General features: G+C 36.9%; 1 protein-coding gene across 1 annotated transcript; it reads left to right on the top strand.

The window, feature by feature from the left end:
* The first annotated feature begins 6,744 nt into the window (after positions 1-6,744).
* LOC141633445 (uncharacterized) lies at positions 6,745-18,084 on the top strand. The gene is made up of 11 exons (XM_074445914.1): positions 6,745-6,993; positions 7,139-7,200; positions 11,870-12,006; positions 12,227-12,285; positions 12,451-12,474; positions 15,558-15,640; positions 15,726-15,790; positions 15,918-15,967; positions 16,223-16,324; positions 17,101-17,160; positions 17,718-18,084. The coding sequence occupies exons 1-11, from the start codon at positions 6,991-6,993 to the stop codon at positions 17,823-17,825; spliced, it is 753 nt and encodes a 250-aa protein (XP_074302015.1). The 5' UTR covers positions 6,745-6,990; the 3' UTR covers positions 17,826-18,084.
* The last annotated feature ends 355 nt before the right edge of the window (positions 18,085-18,439 follow it).

Below are 18,439 nucleotides of genomic sequence, written 5' to 3' on the forward strand. Positions count from 1 at the left end.
CAAGAACAGCAGATATTTCAGTGCCCTCTTCTAGGACGGATCACCTGCAAAACAACTATAGCACTAGAGAAAAATATGAGAACTGTCTCAAGGAATAAATTTCTTGAGACTAGAGACAAACTTAATATAAAGCAAACAAAATAACACCGTCTCCCTAGCAACGGCGCCAAAATTTGACACGGCTGTCGCAACCCTATCAAAAATAAAACCAACCGGTCTCTATAAAACGTAGTAGAGACAGTCGGGTATCATATCCACAGGGAGATGGGAATTCTCTATGCTAAACTTGTAACACCCCAAGTTATTGAAAGTAAGGTTGTCCCACATCGGGGAATTTAGGAGGTTGTGATATGTTTATAGGGATTCCACCCACCACTTAGTAACAAGGCCTTGTGCTTTTGGGCTTAAGCGAGGACAAGTAAATGGGCCCAAAGGAGCACACCCATCTTATTGGGGTTGTGTTACGAACATGGTGGGTCGGGTTGTTATAAATGGTATCAGAGCGACCCTGCGACCGTGTGGTGAGCCCGTAGTCGGGAGAACCCGGGTCACACACCTAGTGGGGGAGGATTCTGGGCTTGGCTGCGGTCAAGTTGGAGGCAGAACGAGGACGTTGTGTTCTTTAAGTGGGGGAGATTGTAACACCCCAAGTTATTGAGAGTAAGGTTGTCCCACATCGGGGAATTGCGGAGGTTGTGATATGTTTATAGGGATTCCACCCACCACTTAGTAACAAGGCCTTGTGCTTTTGGGCTTAAGTGAGGACAAGTAATGGGCCCAAAGGTGCACACTCATCTTATTGGGGTTGTGTTACGACCGTGGTGGGTCGGGTTGTTATAAAACTAAGTCTTCCTAGGTAACCGCTTCTTGGGGGTTATTTGTTTGATTCTAAACTACGGAAATATAGAGAAAAGGAACAGTAAAGAAACGAGCAATAAGTTCTAATGAAATTACCAGAAAGAGAGAAACAGCTAGGACAGTCGGTTCACCATGGTTTTCTAGGGATCCAATCTAGGGTCAAAGGTCGACATAAACTCGGTCTGCAGGGTATTGAAAAGGTCCTTCCGGTCCGCTTTTCGCCCTAAAACATTACTAACTTAACTTCCGCCCTCATTAGAATGCCCTAATGTTCACTGCGAGTCTTACCCCTCCCAATCTTCCGATCTAGGTCAAGGTGTATCAAATCAACTAGCTAAATGCGTCGACTCAAGCAGCTCATTACTATTAATTGCAGTGATTAACAACACAAACCTAATTATAGCCAAGTCTAATCACCTAATCTTGACCTCCCTAATTACCATGGCTCCCCTATGTCCTAGCATAAGGAGATTAACTATGCATGATGACAATTGAGAAATTAATAATAACAAGCGAAACAATTAATTTGAATATATTAATAAAGAGATAAATCATAAACCCTAATACTAGAAATTATAGAAGGCAAGAACCAAAGCAATAGAAGAAAGAGATGACAAAAACAAGAACAATTGCAATAATTAATAATTGAAATTAAGGATCAAAAGTACCAAATACAATGAATTGGAGAAAATAGAGTTTTAGGTCTAAGGAGTCAAAAGCCAGAGAGAGGAGAGAGAGACGTTCTACTGCCGTCCTCTCAATTTATTCTAAGGTAAAATTAAAATATCCAATAGGTAAATCTAAAAGATTGCTTAGAAAATATTCCAACGTCAAAACCGCTCGATCGAGTAAAAGCAAACTACTCGATCGAGCAAAGTAAAGGTCAAACACCTCAATCGAGCAAAGCAGGTACTCAATCGAGGAACTCGTCATACACCCTTCTCGATCGAGCAAAGCAAGTACTCGATCGAGGGTTCTCAGCATAAAAGGGTACTCGATCGTCTAGTTTTAGCAGTAAACTTAGTCGATCGAGTTAGCTAGCACTGTATTAGCATGGATGAACTCAAAACACCTTCCGAAACCACTTCACGCATCCCTAGGTGACAATTCCGGTCTCCGATTCTTCTATCTCCAAAATGCATGCAAACGGGACAGGTTCAGGCTTGATTTAGCTCACTTCAGATCCAACCCTGCAAGTAACGCCAAACAGAACAAAGTAGACTATTCGGGGGCATCTGTAACCAGATGATACATAAATAACATAGAAATGCGTGTAAATATAGGATAAAAACCTTATATAAAATGCACACATCAAGAAGCTCCTCCCCCTCATCCTCGGAAGACTCTACTACCACCGGCTAACGAACGGAAGCGCGCCTCTCTCGTGGCCTCTTGCTACCTTGTCCACTAGTCGACATATCTATAAAAAGACAAGTATACAATCACAAACCAATTTAATTGCCAAAAAAGTCCACGTTTTTAAGACCACATGAGTCGGAAAATTCGATTTTGAGGTCGAAAATCACACATAAACCATGTAAAAGGCAAAGGAATTGCAATTATATAACAAAAAGTGAAGATTCCAAGCAAATAAACACAATTTCTAACCAATTTAATGCCAAAAATAAACCTGGAATTATGAACCCTAATTCCCAAATTTTCGAAATTAGGCCTTTAATTCATCAATTATAGGGCTAAAAAGTAAGGAAATAGCAATTGTATATAAGCAATGGAAGATTCAAGGCAAGAAAAGAGCAATTTTTGGACCAAAATAAACAAAAAAACGGGACTTACTTGAGTAAATAAGAGCAATGAAATACACAAATAAGCAAAGAGGAGTGATTTAAATCACTAACAAGCAATTTAGCACAAAGTAGGATGAAGATTTGATGATGATATGAAGATATAGAGATGAGGATATGAGTAGCAATGAGAGAATAAAGAATGGAGATTGACGGAAATAACAAGAGAATAGGACAAATATGAGAAAGAAAGGAAAAGAAGGACGAAATTAGCCGGTTTTTTTCCGCAAAATATGATCCAGGTAGGTTCCTCGATCAAGCCTCACTCCACTCGATCGAGGCACCAAATTCCAAACAAGCCAACTTTCGACATTTGATTTTTTTTAATTAAACCCTTGGTTCCTCGATCGAGCCCACTATGCAGTTGGTCGAGCATGGTAGTTCCTCGATCGAGCCTCCCCGGCACCGGCGCCAAATTTGATAAGGCTAAAGTCGTATCACCTAATCAAAGTAAATCTATCTCAGTACTAACAAAATAGCTAGTGGTAAGACAGGTATCGAATCCACATGGAGGCGGTAATAATCAGTTTGCTAATATTTAAAGTGTCTTAAAGGAAACAATTTATGGGGGGTTTTGGTTGTTTGTTTTCTATCAACTAATAGTAAGTAAATTAAAAGATGATTAACAATAATATTAAAGAGTCTAGGATTCCGGTTCACTAGGTCAATTATATGGGGTTTATCTTAATCAATTGTTAGGTCAATCAAACTATCTAAGGTCACAAGATTGATTAATTCTATTATGCCCTTTAGATTAAGTCTAACATGCAATCGCTAATATTAAACACAATCTATTTGATTATCGCAGCCTATATTAATTCTAACCCTGTCGGTGAAAGCATTAATTTGCTACACTAATTATCGATTCCGGCCTTAAATCAAATAACTAGAATAAGGACAACAATCAAGCGATAGTTTATACGATATTACTAACAATCAATTAGTTATCCGCTTTATAATCAACCTAGATCCCCTTCATCCTAGACGAATGATTTAGCTACTCATGGTAAATTGATCAACAACAATAAAGATGGATAACAACATAATTGAAGACATGGAATAACAATTATGAATTAAAAGCATAAAACTTGAACAATAAATTATGAAGAACGATTAGTACCTTAATGATTAATGAGGAAAGATTAAGGATCCAAAAGTATGAAAGATAAACTAACTTAGAGTATTTTAGCCGTCGAAAAGTAATAATAAGCGTAAAAACATAAACCCTAAGAGTTTAGAATATATATTACAAACAAGACGTGTTTTAGGAAAATACGGAAATAAACTCATAAGAAAGGATCCTTGATCGAGCCTCAGCATACTCGATCGTGCACTTCTTTACTCGATCGAGGAATCAAGTCCAGCAGCTTGATTTCGTCTTAACTTCTCTTTTTGTCTTCAAGTCTCCTCGTTTATCGTGCCATGCCCCGTGTATTCCACTATGCCATAACCGCAATGCTCATCTTCACTTGATTCAACTCGTAATGCGTCATTTCTGCATTAAAACATAAAATAGCGGCAGTATCGACATTTTCACTAATAAAGGCATATAAATGATATAATAGGCACAGAAACGGTATCAAAACAATATGAAGGGAGTTATAAAAGTGTATATAAAAGTGATATATCAATAGCTTTTATTAAGATAAAATCAAAGTTTACAAGAAATTAGTGGGCAGCTGAGAGACAATCTGGGTGCCCACTCCCTTAGCGATAGTAAAGCTAGGTCTAGTAAAAATGTAAGCGACAACACGAGCCCCGACATCCTGAGACACGGAGAATTTCTGAATCCACTTGAGCAAGGCAACAACATCCGTATCTAGCTCCCCTAGCGAAGAGAAGGAGAAAGGTAGGAAACCATACCCAGCCGCCATGCACAAATCCCGGTATATTTCTGAATCGCGCCATGCATAATAATAATAATAATAATTATTATAATAATAATAATAATAATAATAATGATAATAATAATAATGATAATAATGATAATAATAATGATAATGATAATGATAATGATAATAATAATAATAAAATAATACTAATAATAATAATAATAATGATGATAATAATGATAATAATAATGATAATGATAATGATAATAATAATAATAAAATAATACTAATAATAATAATAATAATAATAATAATAATAATAATGATAATGATAATAATGGTAATAATAATAATAATAATGACTATTATTATTATTATAAGAAGAAGAAGAACATTACTATTACTAATAATAATATTAAAACTTGTAATTATACTAATTTGAGTGACCAAAAAGGATTCCCGTTCTCCTCTTCTGGTTATATGTATGCTTAATAAGAAAGCCACGAACCACGGTTAACCATCAATTCTAATTAGGTGAAATAATTGAGCACCAATTTGCTAGGTTGTTTTTCAAAGTCTAGTCGTGTATCATCCTAATTTGAGTGATTAGGTAGCCACCACGAACCACCAACAATACTAATTTAATTAATTAAATAAATAAAAATCGTCAGACCTTAATTTCATATTTAACAAACAAACAAATTTTGATTGATTAATTAAAACTCAACAAATAATATTAATAATTGATCAACAAGTAAATTAATTTATTAATTGGTAAATTAAAATCCATCTTTTAAGTTTTAAGTCATTTGAGCAATTAAATTAAATTTTATGAAAAATGTTGATTTAAGAGTTCATTTAGTTCAATTTTGGGTGAAAAGGGTACAAAATAGAACGTTTATGAAAAAGTGTTTGTGAAAGGGTAAACTTCGTATATGAAAAAACAATTAGGTATTAATAACAGTAATATTAAAATTAACATTAACAATGTTATTAGTAATATATTATTAATTAATATTAATATTCACATTAGTAATAATATTATTAATAGTAGTAATTATATTAATATTCATATTAGTAATAATATTAGTAATAGTAGTAATTATATTAATATGAATATTATTGATTTTAATAACCATAATATTCATTATAATAACAATAATGAGAATGATTAATTAATAATAATAATAATAATAATAATAATAATAATAATAATAATAATAATAATATTAATATTAATAAAAACTATTAAGTTTCAGATGAGCAGAATTGAAATGGGCCAATCAATCAACCGATTGAAGAATCAATAATGGAGCTAAATCAATCAATCGATTGAGTAAACATAATCAATAATGGAGCCGAATCAATAGATCTGAGTTGAACTAAAGTGAACTGAAAATAAGTCAGAAAGAACAAGGCTTAAGCCTTAACTACAATCAATTACCCAATCCTTGTTGACGCATACATCTCCTTACCTAGGTAAACCCAAAGACTCTAGATTCCATCTTTATTGATTAAACCCCAAATCGTAGCTTTATTTCTTACATCTTATCTTATCCTTTAGTATATCATTTAGATTACTAATCAATTAAATTTCATTTGTTAGGCCAAACATAGACTTTGAAAATCTAAGTATCAACCCCCACCATCCTTGTGTTTGACCCCGGGTACTACTTAATTGGGTTAGAATTTGTGTTTGATTGAGTATGACCACCTAGCTCATATCACTCTGGGGCTTAGAATGTGCCCAATGAGCATATGTTAATGTGTTAATTAAGTAATGATTTGCAACATTAATTCTCTAAATATGGTAATCATGAGTTAATATTTCAATTTCTCATGCTAAATTATTGCAAATTATTTTTTAATTGACATTTTAACATGTATTCCGGACACATAATAGAAAAATCCTTAAATAAATCACGTGAATACAAGACCATAACCTTAACAACAAAATTATCCACTTTTAACACTGAGATGAGCTTTGGGACTTTTCAAGTGTGACCATGCGTTAAAGGTTATAAAGTTCACAAATTCTCATTTGTGACAGTTGATATCCGTCATAAACTTGTGACGGGTTAAGTAAAATCCACCTGAGTTAATAAGACAAATCATTTGTGATTTTCTATGCATTTATCTATTCATATGGCTACTACTACTTCAATATCAATTCAATTCTTAAATACTCACCACACAAGTGATCGCGACCGATAAGAAAACTTATTTAATAAAGTTAGGCCAAGTTTTGAGAAATTGGCAAGCCCACCACCTAGTTTCCTCCCACCTTAGCCAAAGGAGGAGAGGCGACATTTGACATCCCTCGAAACTTGAAGCCACTCCTCCGACAGTCCCACAACCCACCTTGGCGAACCAGAACCAGCGTCGTGTTTCTGTTTCCCCCTTTTAATCTCCCCTCCTTCGACTTGTTTCTCCCTCTTCGTAGATCTACAACAACAACAACAACAACAACAACAACAACACACTCTTACCCAACCAAAATGGTACGTACTCTATTTACTTTGATTTTTACTATTTTATTATCTGTTTGATTCATAGATTCATGAAATTAGTACTCGTATAATACAAGATAAGACTATCTGTAACTTCTTGTTGTTTTGATAAAAAATGTTCGAATTGAATTGGCAGAGCAAACTCGGAAGAGGACACCGCGAAAAACTCCAGCAGTTTATGGCAATTACTGCTGCTAGGTATTTTACCACTTATGCACAACGCCTTTTCTTTCGCTTTCTATGCCTTCTTTCTTCTTCTTCTTCTTCTTGTTAATAATTAGGGTTTTTCGGACTACTACTACTCTTTTACATTTCAAAGGAGTTCCGCCATCCCACCCTGATTACTACTATGCACCCTTGCCCTTAATTTACTATGTATGCGGTTGGACTGCGTTCGAATTGTTCACGTCATGGAAATTATTTGCAGACTTCACTCTCATTACTTCATTGCTCTAATTTATATCTTCCTTTATATGGTAATGCGCGTTCAAGACTAGTCAATTTATACTTTGCCATTAAAAATGAACTGCTAAGTGCTTTACAAAATTACCACCTTGAGATATTGAGTATGAACTAGAAGATTTATAGCACGCTTTAGATTCTTTCCTAGGATATCTTGTATTTCCTGAGATATTGCGGTGTTGGACATTTGCAATATGAGATTTTGCCAGATATAGCATCTTAATGATAAACCCTTTAACCAGTTAAGTAGAGTACCAGATATAGGCCAGCTTAGCCCAAGACGGGTAACAAGCCTAAGTCGTATGACTCGAATCACCTCATCAAAGTAATCCTAAATCACTACTTACTGGTAGATAGCGTCAAATAGGGTCGAATCCGCAAGGAGATAGTTGATTAGTTGTTACTATATTATGTTACTGCTATTAACTTTGGCGATTCTAGATTACTCCCTTTGTCCCGGTCAATTGTTGTCCTTTGGTTTTGGCACAAAGACCAAGGAAAGAGAAATGAGCCAATTATTAAATGACAAGTGGAACAAATTAAGTGTAAATGATCAAATTGCTCATCAAGTTCATTCTTAAAATAGAAAGGACAACAAATGATTGAAACACCCCAATATGGAAAAGGATAACAAATGACCGGGACAGAGGGAGTACTTATTAACGAGTTGTTTTGTTGTTTAACTAAGGAAAATTGATTGAACGAATTAAAAAGAGATATAATTAATAAAGAGGAAGTCTAGGGTCACAAGTTCACGATGAGACAAACACGGTATAAACAATACGTATAAACAATAAACAGTCAGTAGGCGATCAATTACCTTAATCGGATAGGATAGGTCCTCTTAGATCAATCAATCGTAGGATCATACTAACAGGCTCCTGTTACGTATTAGTTGTTTGACTGATTACATGCAAGCCTAACCACAATCTGACTTAATCTTAGATTGAGATTTCGTAGTTGAACTAATTGGTTGTGGCCTATAACCGATTAATTGTCTATTAAAACATGCAAATTAGGTATTAGCAATATTTAGTGGTCCAATTGTTTGTTCAATTGCAAACCCGTAAAGTACTTCTCATCCATCCCCTAGCACCCTAGATAGAGAATTAGCCAGGCATACTAATTAAAACGATAACCGGGCTGACACCATGATATGAATTGCAATAAATGAAATAAGGAACACAAACGACATAAAACTAAATAACACAATTGGTTTGAATACGAGAAAGGAAACTAGATGGGATTGATTACCGAATTCGATGTTCGATCAAACAAGTGAATATCTTCAAAGCAAGGGAGTTTTAAAGCTAAGTACGTTATTAGGTTTTAAATAATAATGAAAAGCGTACATTAAACTCTGAAATTAAGCTATTTATACTAAGTCGTCTCCGTAGCAAACAATCCAAGCTAAACGAGTAAAAAACCGGCTGGGTCAAGTCATTGCTGATCGGTACCGAGACTTGAACAATTTGGCTTTGTTTCTTGCTTGGTATACCGATAAGTAAACCTTTGTACCGTCTGGCATTCATGTGTGCCGACCGGAATAATACCGGCGAGTTATGACCATGTTCTTCACAAAGCACACTTCCGTTGTGACGAACTCCTTGGTATCAACCTGTCATGACTATAACTCTATCTCTTCGTGTACTCTTCAACTTTTTGGGAATGTATGTTAATAAGCTCAATTCCTAAAATTCTAAAAACCAAGGCAAACAACGAAACCACAACTTTGAGGAAAATGTTAGCTAAAATCACTCTGAAGAGCTCAAAGTAAGCATAAAGTAGCACGATAAGCAGGGGTTAAATTGTATATAAAACAAGCACATCAATGAGGCTTACATGAATAGTTGGAGCGCTCGGAAGACATGACGACCACTTGTGCAGGCCACTGGTGTGAGTGTGGTTCAATTAGGCATTTGTGGTTTTTTTTGGCAGAGTGTACAAATATTTTTCCCATGACCGCGTTATCAGTTGTCGTGGCCTTAGCTCACTAAATTAGTTAATATCATCTTAAATGTGGTCTCGATTAATTTTGAAATCGTATAGGTGGTCACTGGTAAGAGCATTGTAGACTTGACTTTGTGGTGAAGAAGGTGTTGATAGCGTCTCGGGAATTATGTTAGGATGTATAGATGTTGGACCGTGATGACTTGGATTAGCGGTGAACAAGGTGTAGATAGGGTTTAGGGACTTATGTTAGATGTACAGATGTTGGCCGTGATGATCATGAACAAGGTGTTGATAGGGTTTAGGGATTTATGTTAGGATGTACGTACGTTAGAACATAATGACTATGACCTTCGACAAATGTGTTGTTTGAAACTTAATATTTTGAGAATTTTTTGATTGCCTTATAAAGAATTTAAAAGAAATTTAATTGTTTTACAACCTTTTCTTTTTTTTTTCTTCTAAAGTTGGTTGTTAGTGTCTTATTCAGCAAATTTAATGTTGTTATAAGGGGAAAATGAGGGAAAGGCACGTTGCGCAGTAAATCCTAATGTCAAAGGTACCATGAGAGCGAAGTTAAAACGAGGGGTACATTGGAAATTTTCCCAACAAAAAAAGAGACGTGGGATTGGGGCACTTGGATTTAGATGGAGAGTACTTATTTTGCCAATGTCATATATTGTATACGTTATAAATATATGTCAATTATATAATTAAAAAGGAAACATATAGAAATTAAAGGCGTTCATGGGCCTACAGTTTGACCTTCATTCGATCTGGGACCTATATAAACCTGACATGTATTCTACCCGAACCAAAGATAAGTCCGATCTTCCTGTTTCATTTGAAATGTCCATAAATAAATCATAAGGCGATGTAGCTCGGTAGTCTCACTATATTGCCGGTTGTGGGTAAGTGGCTTGATACAAATGAAAGCTCTTAAATTTTAAGTGTACCATCAAGGTTGTCATCTCTACTGCAGGCAGCTAAAGATATAAATGAAGGGTAAATTGATAACTTATACCTATTATAACAACACTTTTTAAATTTTATACCTAACATATTTTTTTTTTCAAAACTTATACCTAACTTTTTATTTTCCTTTATACTTAATACCAAATTTCACCTCCGGCAAGAAAAATGACCTGATTCCGGCCAAATTCTATTTTTAATCATAAAATTTGTGTTGTTTGCCAATTTTACCCCTAGTCAACTTTAGTTAATTAGTTAATTATCACCCTATTACACCTCAGCAAGTCAGCATCACCCCCAACAACACCATCACTATCACTGCCCAACGACATCACCACCTTACACCGCCACCATCACCAACCAATACCACCTCCATCTAACACCGCCTAACACGCACTATCACCACTTAGCATCACCATCAACATCGCCCAACACTATCACAAGCTCAATCCAAATTCACAAGATTTGACCCACCGTCCAACACCAACGCCAACGCTAACGCTAAAACCGCCACAAGGACTGCCAAATACCAATACCACCGCAAGCACTGCCCAAAATCTCCAGACCTAACCCATCACTTAAAAAGCTACTACGAAACCCACCACTACAAACCTCGATTCGATTGATGGTGAGGGAAGGGCTAAGGAGGGCATCCGTTGAGTCGTTGAGGCCCCGTGGTCCTGGTGGATGCGCACCATGTGATCAATTCTGGTGGCCGGCGATTTTGATGAGCTCAGGTCGTGGGCGAAGTTGCAGGGGAGCTTGGTGTTGGTGTTGGGCCAAGCAGTGACTGTTGGTGGCGGATGAATGGGTAGGTGGTGACACAGCCGTACATGGGAATCGATTCTATATTTGTGGCAAATGGGAGAGGGAAGGCGCTACGCGGTGATGGGATGGCAGGGATGTCGCCGGTGAGGTGCCATTGTGGTGGACTGGTGGTGGTGGTTGTCAGCGTTGATGGCTTAATTGGTTTGATAAATTTATTGTTGGTTTTATGGGCTAAAGAGTAAGGGCAAAACGGTCATTTCCTCATTTTTTTCGCCGGAAGTGCATCTTGGTATTAAGTTTGGAAGTAACAAAAATGTTAGGTATAAGTTTTAAAGAAAAGTTATCTTAGGTTTAAAATTTAAAAAGTGTTGTTATAATAGGTATAAGTTATCAATTTACCCATAAATAAATGATGAATGTCAAGTGAGCGATATCTTACTATCTCCACTTGCCTTTATTTCTTTGTTTTGGAAAATGAGCAGCGGAAGGGCCAAGAATTATAATTCATATAAAGCACCTTTTAATGTCCTCAATGTTTACAAGAAATCAATTAGAAGACTTATTTTTTTCCGATGCCTATAGGTTATTGTGGTTTTCGTAGAGTCATCTGATCTGGCCACCACTGATTTGTTTTGAATGACTTTGTTCATGGTTCTTATGTGGCAAATTTCATGTTGCTTACGTGACTGAGCTTCTGATGCTTTTTGGCTTGCAGTGAGAAAGTTGCTCTTCAGACATTGAAGGCTAGTGACTGGCACTTAGAAGGAGCATTTGATGTGTTTTACAGTCAGCCCCAAATCAAATCCTTTACTGATACTAGACATCTGGAGGAACTTTACAACCGATACAAAGGCATTTACATTTCTCAAAGATTTGTTTGAAAACTTTAAATGTTCTCTTGTCCACTTATACCATCTGTTATGTCATAAGCATTACCCTTTTTCTGTTGCTGAATCATTTTCTGTGCATCTTACTGGCTATATTCATTTACAATCTGATTTTTGTGTATATTATTTGATCATATTAGAACTCGGCGTGTATATTCATTGAAATTTTGGTGCATTTGTTACAGATCCTTATGCTGACATGATATTAGCGGATGGTATCACTCTCCTCTGCAATGATCTACAGGTCAGTATAGCTATGTTTGTTCTTTGATTTTTTGAAAGAATTTTTTTCCCCTTTCTGTTCGGTTCTTTGTTTTCATTTTTTGTTTGCTCTTTATGTTATCTCTCTGTTTTTGCGCCTTTACCTCTTCACTAGTAAAGTGATTCTTGGTACTCTTTTTCTTGGCAGGTTGATCCTCAAGATATTGTCATGGTAACTCCTAAGTCCTAACTTCTGGACACGGTGCATGGTTATCTACTACTCCCTCCATACCACACCAATGGTAACATGGACCCACTTTTTGTGAGGAGAAAAGTGGGTCCATGTTACCATTGCTGTGGTATGGAGGGAGTATGTTACAAGTTTGTAATTTCTAGCCAACAGAGAGAAAATAGCTGTATGCATTGGCCACTGTTTCCCGAATTTGATTTCATGATGTTTTAATCATAGACTTGATACTCTTTAGAAGTCAACTACAAAATGTTACTCTTTCCATTCTTTTTTTCCTCACACTTTCCACTTTTGGGCATTTCTTCTAGGGATGTCATTGGGGCGGGGCGGTAGTGGATATAGGCTCCCCTGTACTCGTACCCGCCAAGCAATTCACATACCCGTACCCGCCTCATCACCCATGGCGGGTACAAATTTCCATACCCGTACCCGCCCCGCCAGGTGAAAATCTAGACCCGTACCTGCTCCATTTACCCACCAATCACCTATATCATAATTTTTTCGATATTTTTTTTGAATAAAATTTAGTTTAATCGCTATGAATTCCTCAAATTTTCATTTTTATATTTCTAGTTTAAAATTTTCTATAAAAGTTGATAAATAACATGGTAAAAAGTCATGGTAACATATACTATTACTTTTAAATAATTGGTGGGTAGGCGGGTATTAGGTGGGTATGACGTAAAATCCATCCCCGCCCCACTACCCATGACGGATGGAATTTACGTACCCGTACCCGCCCCACCACCCGTGAAAGCTCTACCGATACCTGCCCGAACTGGGGCGGGTGCGGGGCGGTACCCGCTTAGTCCCGCCCCATTGACATCCCTAATTTCTTCTGCTCCTATTTCATTTATCTTATGGCAAGTTTTTTTAGTAAAAAAAAAAAAAAAAAAAAAACTCATCAACCCACCTACTTTTCTTTCACCTTAGCTAACCAGCCTACATTCCTCCAAACTTCAATTCACTTCCACCTCTATCTCCACAATCCACCTGCCTACCGTTACCTTCTCCACCATCCTTCACACCAAATGGCCGCCATTCGCGCTACGCTATAGCCAACGTTAGTGCACCACAAATTATAACCTCATTTGGTGCTCCACCACGACCTTCCTTCACCAGCAACGTTGCTCCTTGACTGGCGAACCACCGTGTTTCCCCCTTCTATCTCCCCCGTTCGACTTCTTTGCCTCCAAAAGCTAAGTTTTTCTCTCTTTGAATCGAATCCTAACACTTGAGATCTACAAGAAGACTGTTAATTTTTGAAATCTAGCACCAGCATTGTGTTTGCCGTCCCCATACGCGGTGAAAGGTGGTGGTCGGTGTTCCAATGGTGGTGGTAGGTGCTACAACAATGGCGATGGCGTGGTGTAGGGGGTGGGAGTGTGGTGACGGAACGGTGGTGATGTGCTCCAATGGGTAGTTTTGGTGGTCCACCGAGTGTGATGTGGTGGTTTAGTGGGAGTGTGGTGGTGATCTACTGGGTCTTTGGGAGTGGTTGGTGAGTTTAGCATGCTAAATGGCCAATACATCGCGGTCTAGTAACACATTACTAACCTATTTTCTTAAGAATCGTGCCAAATTCAGATGGGAGGAACAAATATAATGGAGGGAGTATTATGAAAGTGCAAACTGTTCGAATAAACACTGTGCCTTTAGTGCATAAGGCACGTGCATTACAAGTTTACAACCCTCATTGATAGGGACCCTCGCATTCTGTGTACATCTCGCAGCCTTTTAAAACTAACCTCATGTTCACGTGTGTTTACTCAACCTTTATTGGCTCTATATTAGAATTCACGTTTCTTTGAGAAAATGGACAGTTTGCTTGTGGTTTGACCTCTTCATATCAAAGACTTCATACTTGAAACCCCAATTAGCTCAGAAGTCAACACGGTCTATTTTGAAATTTTTATTCCTTCAATCCTGTTTACATTGTCTCATTTGACCTTGGCGATCGAAAGACTCTTTTAAAATGATAATATGAAATAACCAAATTTGACTTTGGTGATCGAAAGACATTAGAAGGGCATGTATCTCGTTTATTTTTTTAGTTTGTCTAATAATTTTTAATGCAATTAAAAGCTAACAGATTCATTCCAATTGTTGCCGATGAAATGGACTCTAAACCAAATTTTTTTAATGCCTTTTCATGTTTTGTATTGTGTACTACTTGTGTTGTGCTGTGCTTTGTGCGTCCGTGTCTGAGTTATATACAAGGGAGTGGATGACTGCGTAATTTTTAACTGATCTTTTGTGTTTATGTTCTGTATTTTTCTTAAGATAATGCATTACCCTATCCTAAAATCTTTCTTAGAGCATAGCTTTTTTTTTTTTTTTTTTTTTTTACTTAAGCTAGAACTTGCCATCTATATGTGGTAAATGAAAGTAACTGGAAAATGGTTAAAGGTGCTTTAGGTACTGGGTTATTTATGGTAATATCGATGTCTAGATTATAGTTATCTTTTGTAAGCTATCATTGCCCGAACGATACCCGCTCAACATTTTGAAGGAATGTTGTTGGCTTATGGAAGGGAACATGTGAACTAGTATTGACACTTTGTTTGGTTACAAAGTGAAAAGAAAGGGAGGGGAAGCAGATGGAGATATGGGAAAAAAGGGAGATGGAAGGGAGGAGGAATAATGCAAGGGTGTCTCTTCCCTAAATCTTTGTTAGAAGGATTTTGATTAGGCTTTAAGGAGGGAAAATAGGTCCATCCATTTCCCTTCCCTTCCGTTTCCGGCCTATCCAAACAAGGGAGATTGCTCTCTTTCCTTTCCATCCTCTGCCTTACCTTGGGAGAAGTCTCCTTGAGTGTCTTGGAGTTGAAAAGCTTCTTAAAACAGTAGAGTGCAACATTGATTATTCCCAAAAGCATTATAGTTATCTGCAGGTGCTAACTAAAGAATTTCTGAGTCTTCATTGTTGCATCAACGAACACCAAAATTTTATCGTGGAAAGTTTTATCCGGTATTGCTTTCAGAGGTGATGTGAAAGTATCTAATTAATGTTTTAGCGCTTACTTAATAGCATCTGTTGAAGTTCTGATTAGTGGTTCTTCTAGTTGGTCATCTCTTGGCACATGAAGGCTGCAACAATGTGTGAATTCTCGAAGCAGGAGTTCATTGGTGGATGGCAATCTCTTGGGCAAGTTTTGGTTATTTCTCTTTTATTCTGACATTATACTGAGGCCTTAATATCCAAATTTAATCATACATCTATATTGCTGCAGAATTGACTCCCTTGAGAAGTTTCGTGAAAGAATACCGTACATTCGATCTGAGTTGAAAGACGAACGTAAGTGTAGTGAACACACCCCCCCAACACACACACACACACACATAAACTTCATATTTCTTGTTATTTATTCTCTATGTTTGTTAAAAACTTAGTTGATGATTGTTTCTTCTCTATGATTTACCAGAGAAGTTCCGTGAAATTTATATCTTTGCTTTTGGATGGGCTAAGGAAAAGGTAATTCGCTCATAGAAGTCATAGAAGTTTTTAACAATAATGAAATCAGTTATTGATTATAATGGCAATTAATACGGCACTCCTTCAGAGCTAATTATTTCTGTGTTTTTAGTTACTTTTTAGTGTTCTTACGAAAGTTGAAATTCTTGAGGAATTCTCACACATCACTGGCATATGAGGAAGCTTATCTTAACAAATTTAAGATACTCATCCCATGGCAGTAAGATTTGACGGAAGTAAGTTTTACAATTGCAGGGTCAGAAGTCTCTGGCATTTGATACAGCAATAGGGATGTGGCAATTATTGTTCGCAGAGAAGCAGTGGCCCTTAATTGATCACTGGTGTCAGTTTCTACAGGCAAGATGCTAAACACCGATGCATTTTCCTTTTTTACTTTGATCATTTTATGTGCAATGGTTGTTATTTAATCTATTGGGAAAAATACATAAAGGCATCTCCCTTTATTGAGGGACATCAGACATGTCAAGGTAAAAGATTGGAGTTTTGAGGTTGTTGATTTGCTTCCCTCAAAATAAAAAGTTCAGGACTGGTATTTCTGTATGGATATTTTCTTCTTTTTTCCCATGCCAAGTTAGTCCCTTGATTGTTCTGTGCTCAAGTGTAGTTTGTACGTTGCATTGCTGCATCCAATATGACGTTCGCTCTAGTCAATCGTAAGACTGGAATCTACTCCAACATTCATTGTAGTTAACTGTGTTATGTCTCTAATCTAATTTTAGGGACAACCTAAATGTTTACAAACTCAAACCTTCAATTCCTTGCAGGGTTGCCTTATTTGATAGGAATACATGATATTCAATGCATGATTCGCATACGTATGTATAAGGCATACACCATGATATGAATATGAGCTGACTACTTTGCGATTTGTTAGGGGCCGAGTAATAATGGAACCCTGGTTCCTTGTACAAATGACCCCCAGACTTCATTTACATTATATATAAGTATATAACCTTTAGATGCACCATCCAACTCCCCTTTGCCATATTTTGGGGCCTGTGAGACAATGAAGTAGCATTGCCGGACTTGTTACCGCTGTATGTTAAGTATCTTTTTCTTTTGGATTATGCAATTAACGTCATTATATCCCACTGTCCTTTATATCATTGCAGGCTCGACATAATAAAGCTATCTCAAGAGACACTTGGGCTCAACTGCTGGACTTTGTTAGGGTAAGAGGTCTAATTTGAAACACCAGACCCTATTCTTCAACACGAGGGGCCAAAAAACTGGCTTTTCCATTCCCGTTTGAGAATTGTTGATTTCATGCAAGTGTCTTTGAATCTTCCATCTTACTCCTTTTGTCTCATTTATATCTTTATGTTTGTTATTTGAATGTTCTTTTGATGAAAAATTACACGCAAATGAGATAGGGGTATTTTTTTTTCGGGTTTAAACCGAGGTGTCGACAACAGTGAGTAATCCCCTTGCCGGGGTGCACTTATGAAGAGGTAAACGACTGGCCAGAAAGTTTATGGTATTTTATGGGCATGTTAAAGTGTAATAATAATATTGGGGTCCATGTGTTATGTGGGTCCAAGTTAGAAATTACGTGGGCAAAAACAATCTTAAAAGACAAAATTACCTAAATAGGTAAACATAAAACAAATGTTTGAGACGGACCATTAGTTGAAGTCGTGGCTGAGAGAGAGCATATGATGCAAATTATGTTCCTTGCTTCTAATGTACAAGGCCAAAACTGATTTTTCTCGTTTTCACTTTTATACAGTCAGTGGATCCGCAGCTCGCAAATTATGACGCTGAAGGTGCTTGGCCTTATCTCATTGATGAATTTGTGGAGTACTTGTATGAGAATGGTGTTGTCCAAAGGGGTTGATCCGGAAGTTGATGTACTTGTAATTGGTGCAGGAATGATTACATCGAATAGGGGGTATAGTGGTGCTTCAAAATTGTTTGAACTGTTATATTCTATTGAAAACTGGTGTGGAGAATAGATAAGAGCGAGGAGAGCATTGAGGATATCTGTCTTGTTCCAGTGTCATGTGGTATTGTTCATAATGTTGTATGCGTTTTGTACCTGATAGAATCTTGGACGTTCTATGAAATTCCATCTTTATTGCCTGGCACTATTTAAATTATTGTCTTTAAGTACTGCGGCTGGCGGCTTCCTGCCTTCCTCTGAATTGGCTGGTGACTGGCAGCTTCCTGCTTGCCTCTAAATTTACTGCCGAAGCCAACATTTCAAAGAGTTTCTTCCATGCAATAGGTAGGATATGCGGTTATTACCTCAAATTTGCCGATACGAATTAATCATATATACGGTTTTCATATACTTGGATGTTTGTCTAATCGGTTTTCTTGTACGTTGATATGGATCTCAAATGTTCACTGCTCAGTTTTTCTATCAAAGACAAAACAACAAAAATGAAAAAGAAAAAGACCAATATACTTCTAACAAACATTACACTGGATTTTTTAGGATAGCAAAAT

Source organism: Silene latifolia, chromosome Y (assembly GCF_048544455.1).
Source record: "Silene latifolia isolate original U9 population chromosome Y, ASM4854445v1, whole genome shotgun sequence".
NCBI classification, from domain to species: domain Eukaryota; kingdom Viridiplantae; phylum Streptophyta; class Magnoliopsida; order Caryophyllales; family Caryophyllaceae; genus Silene; species Silene latifolia.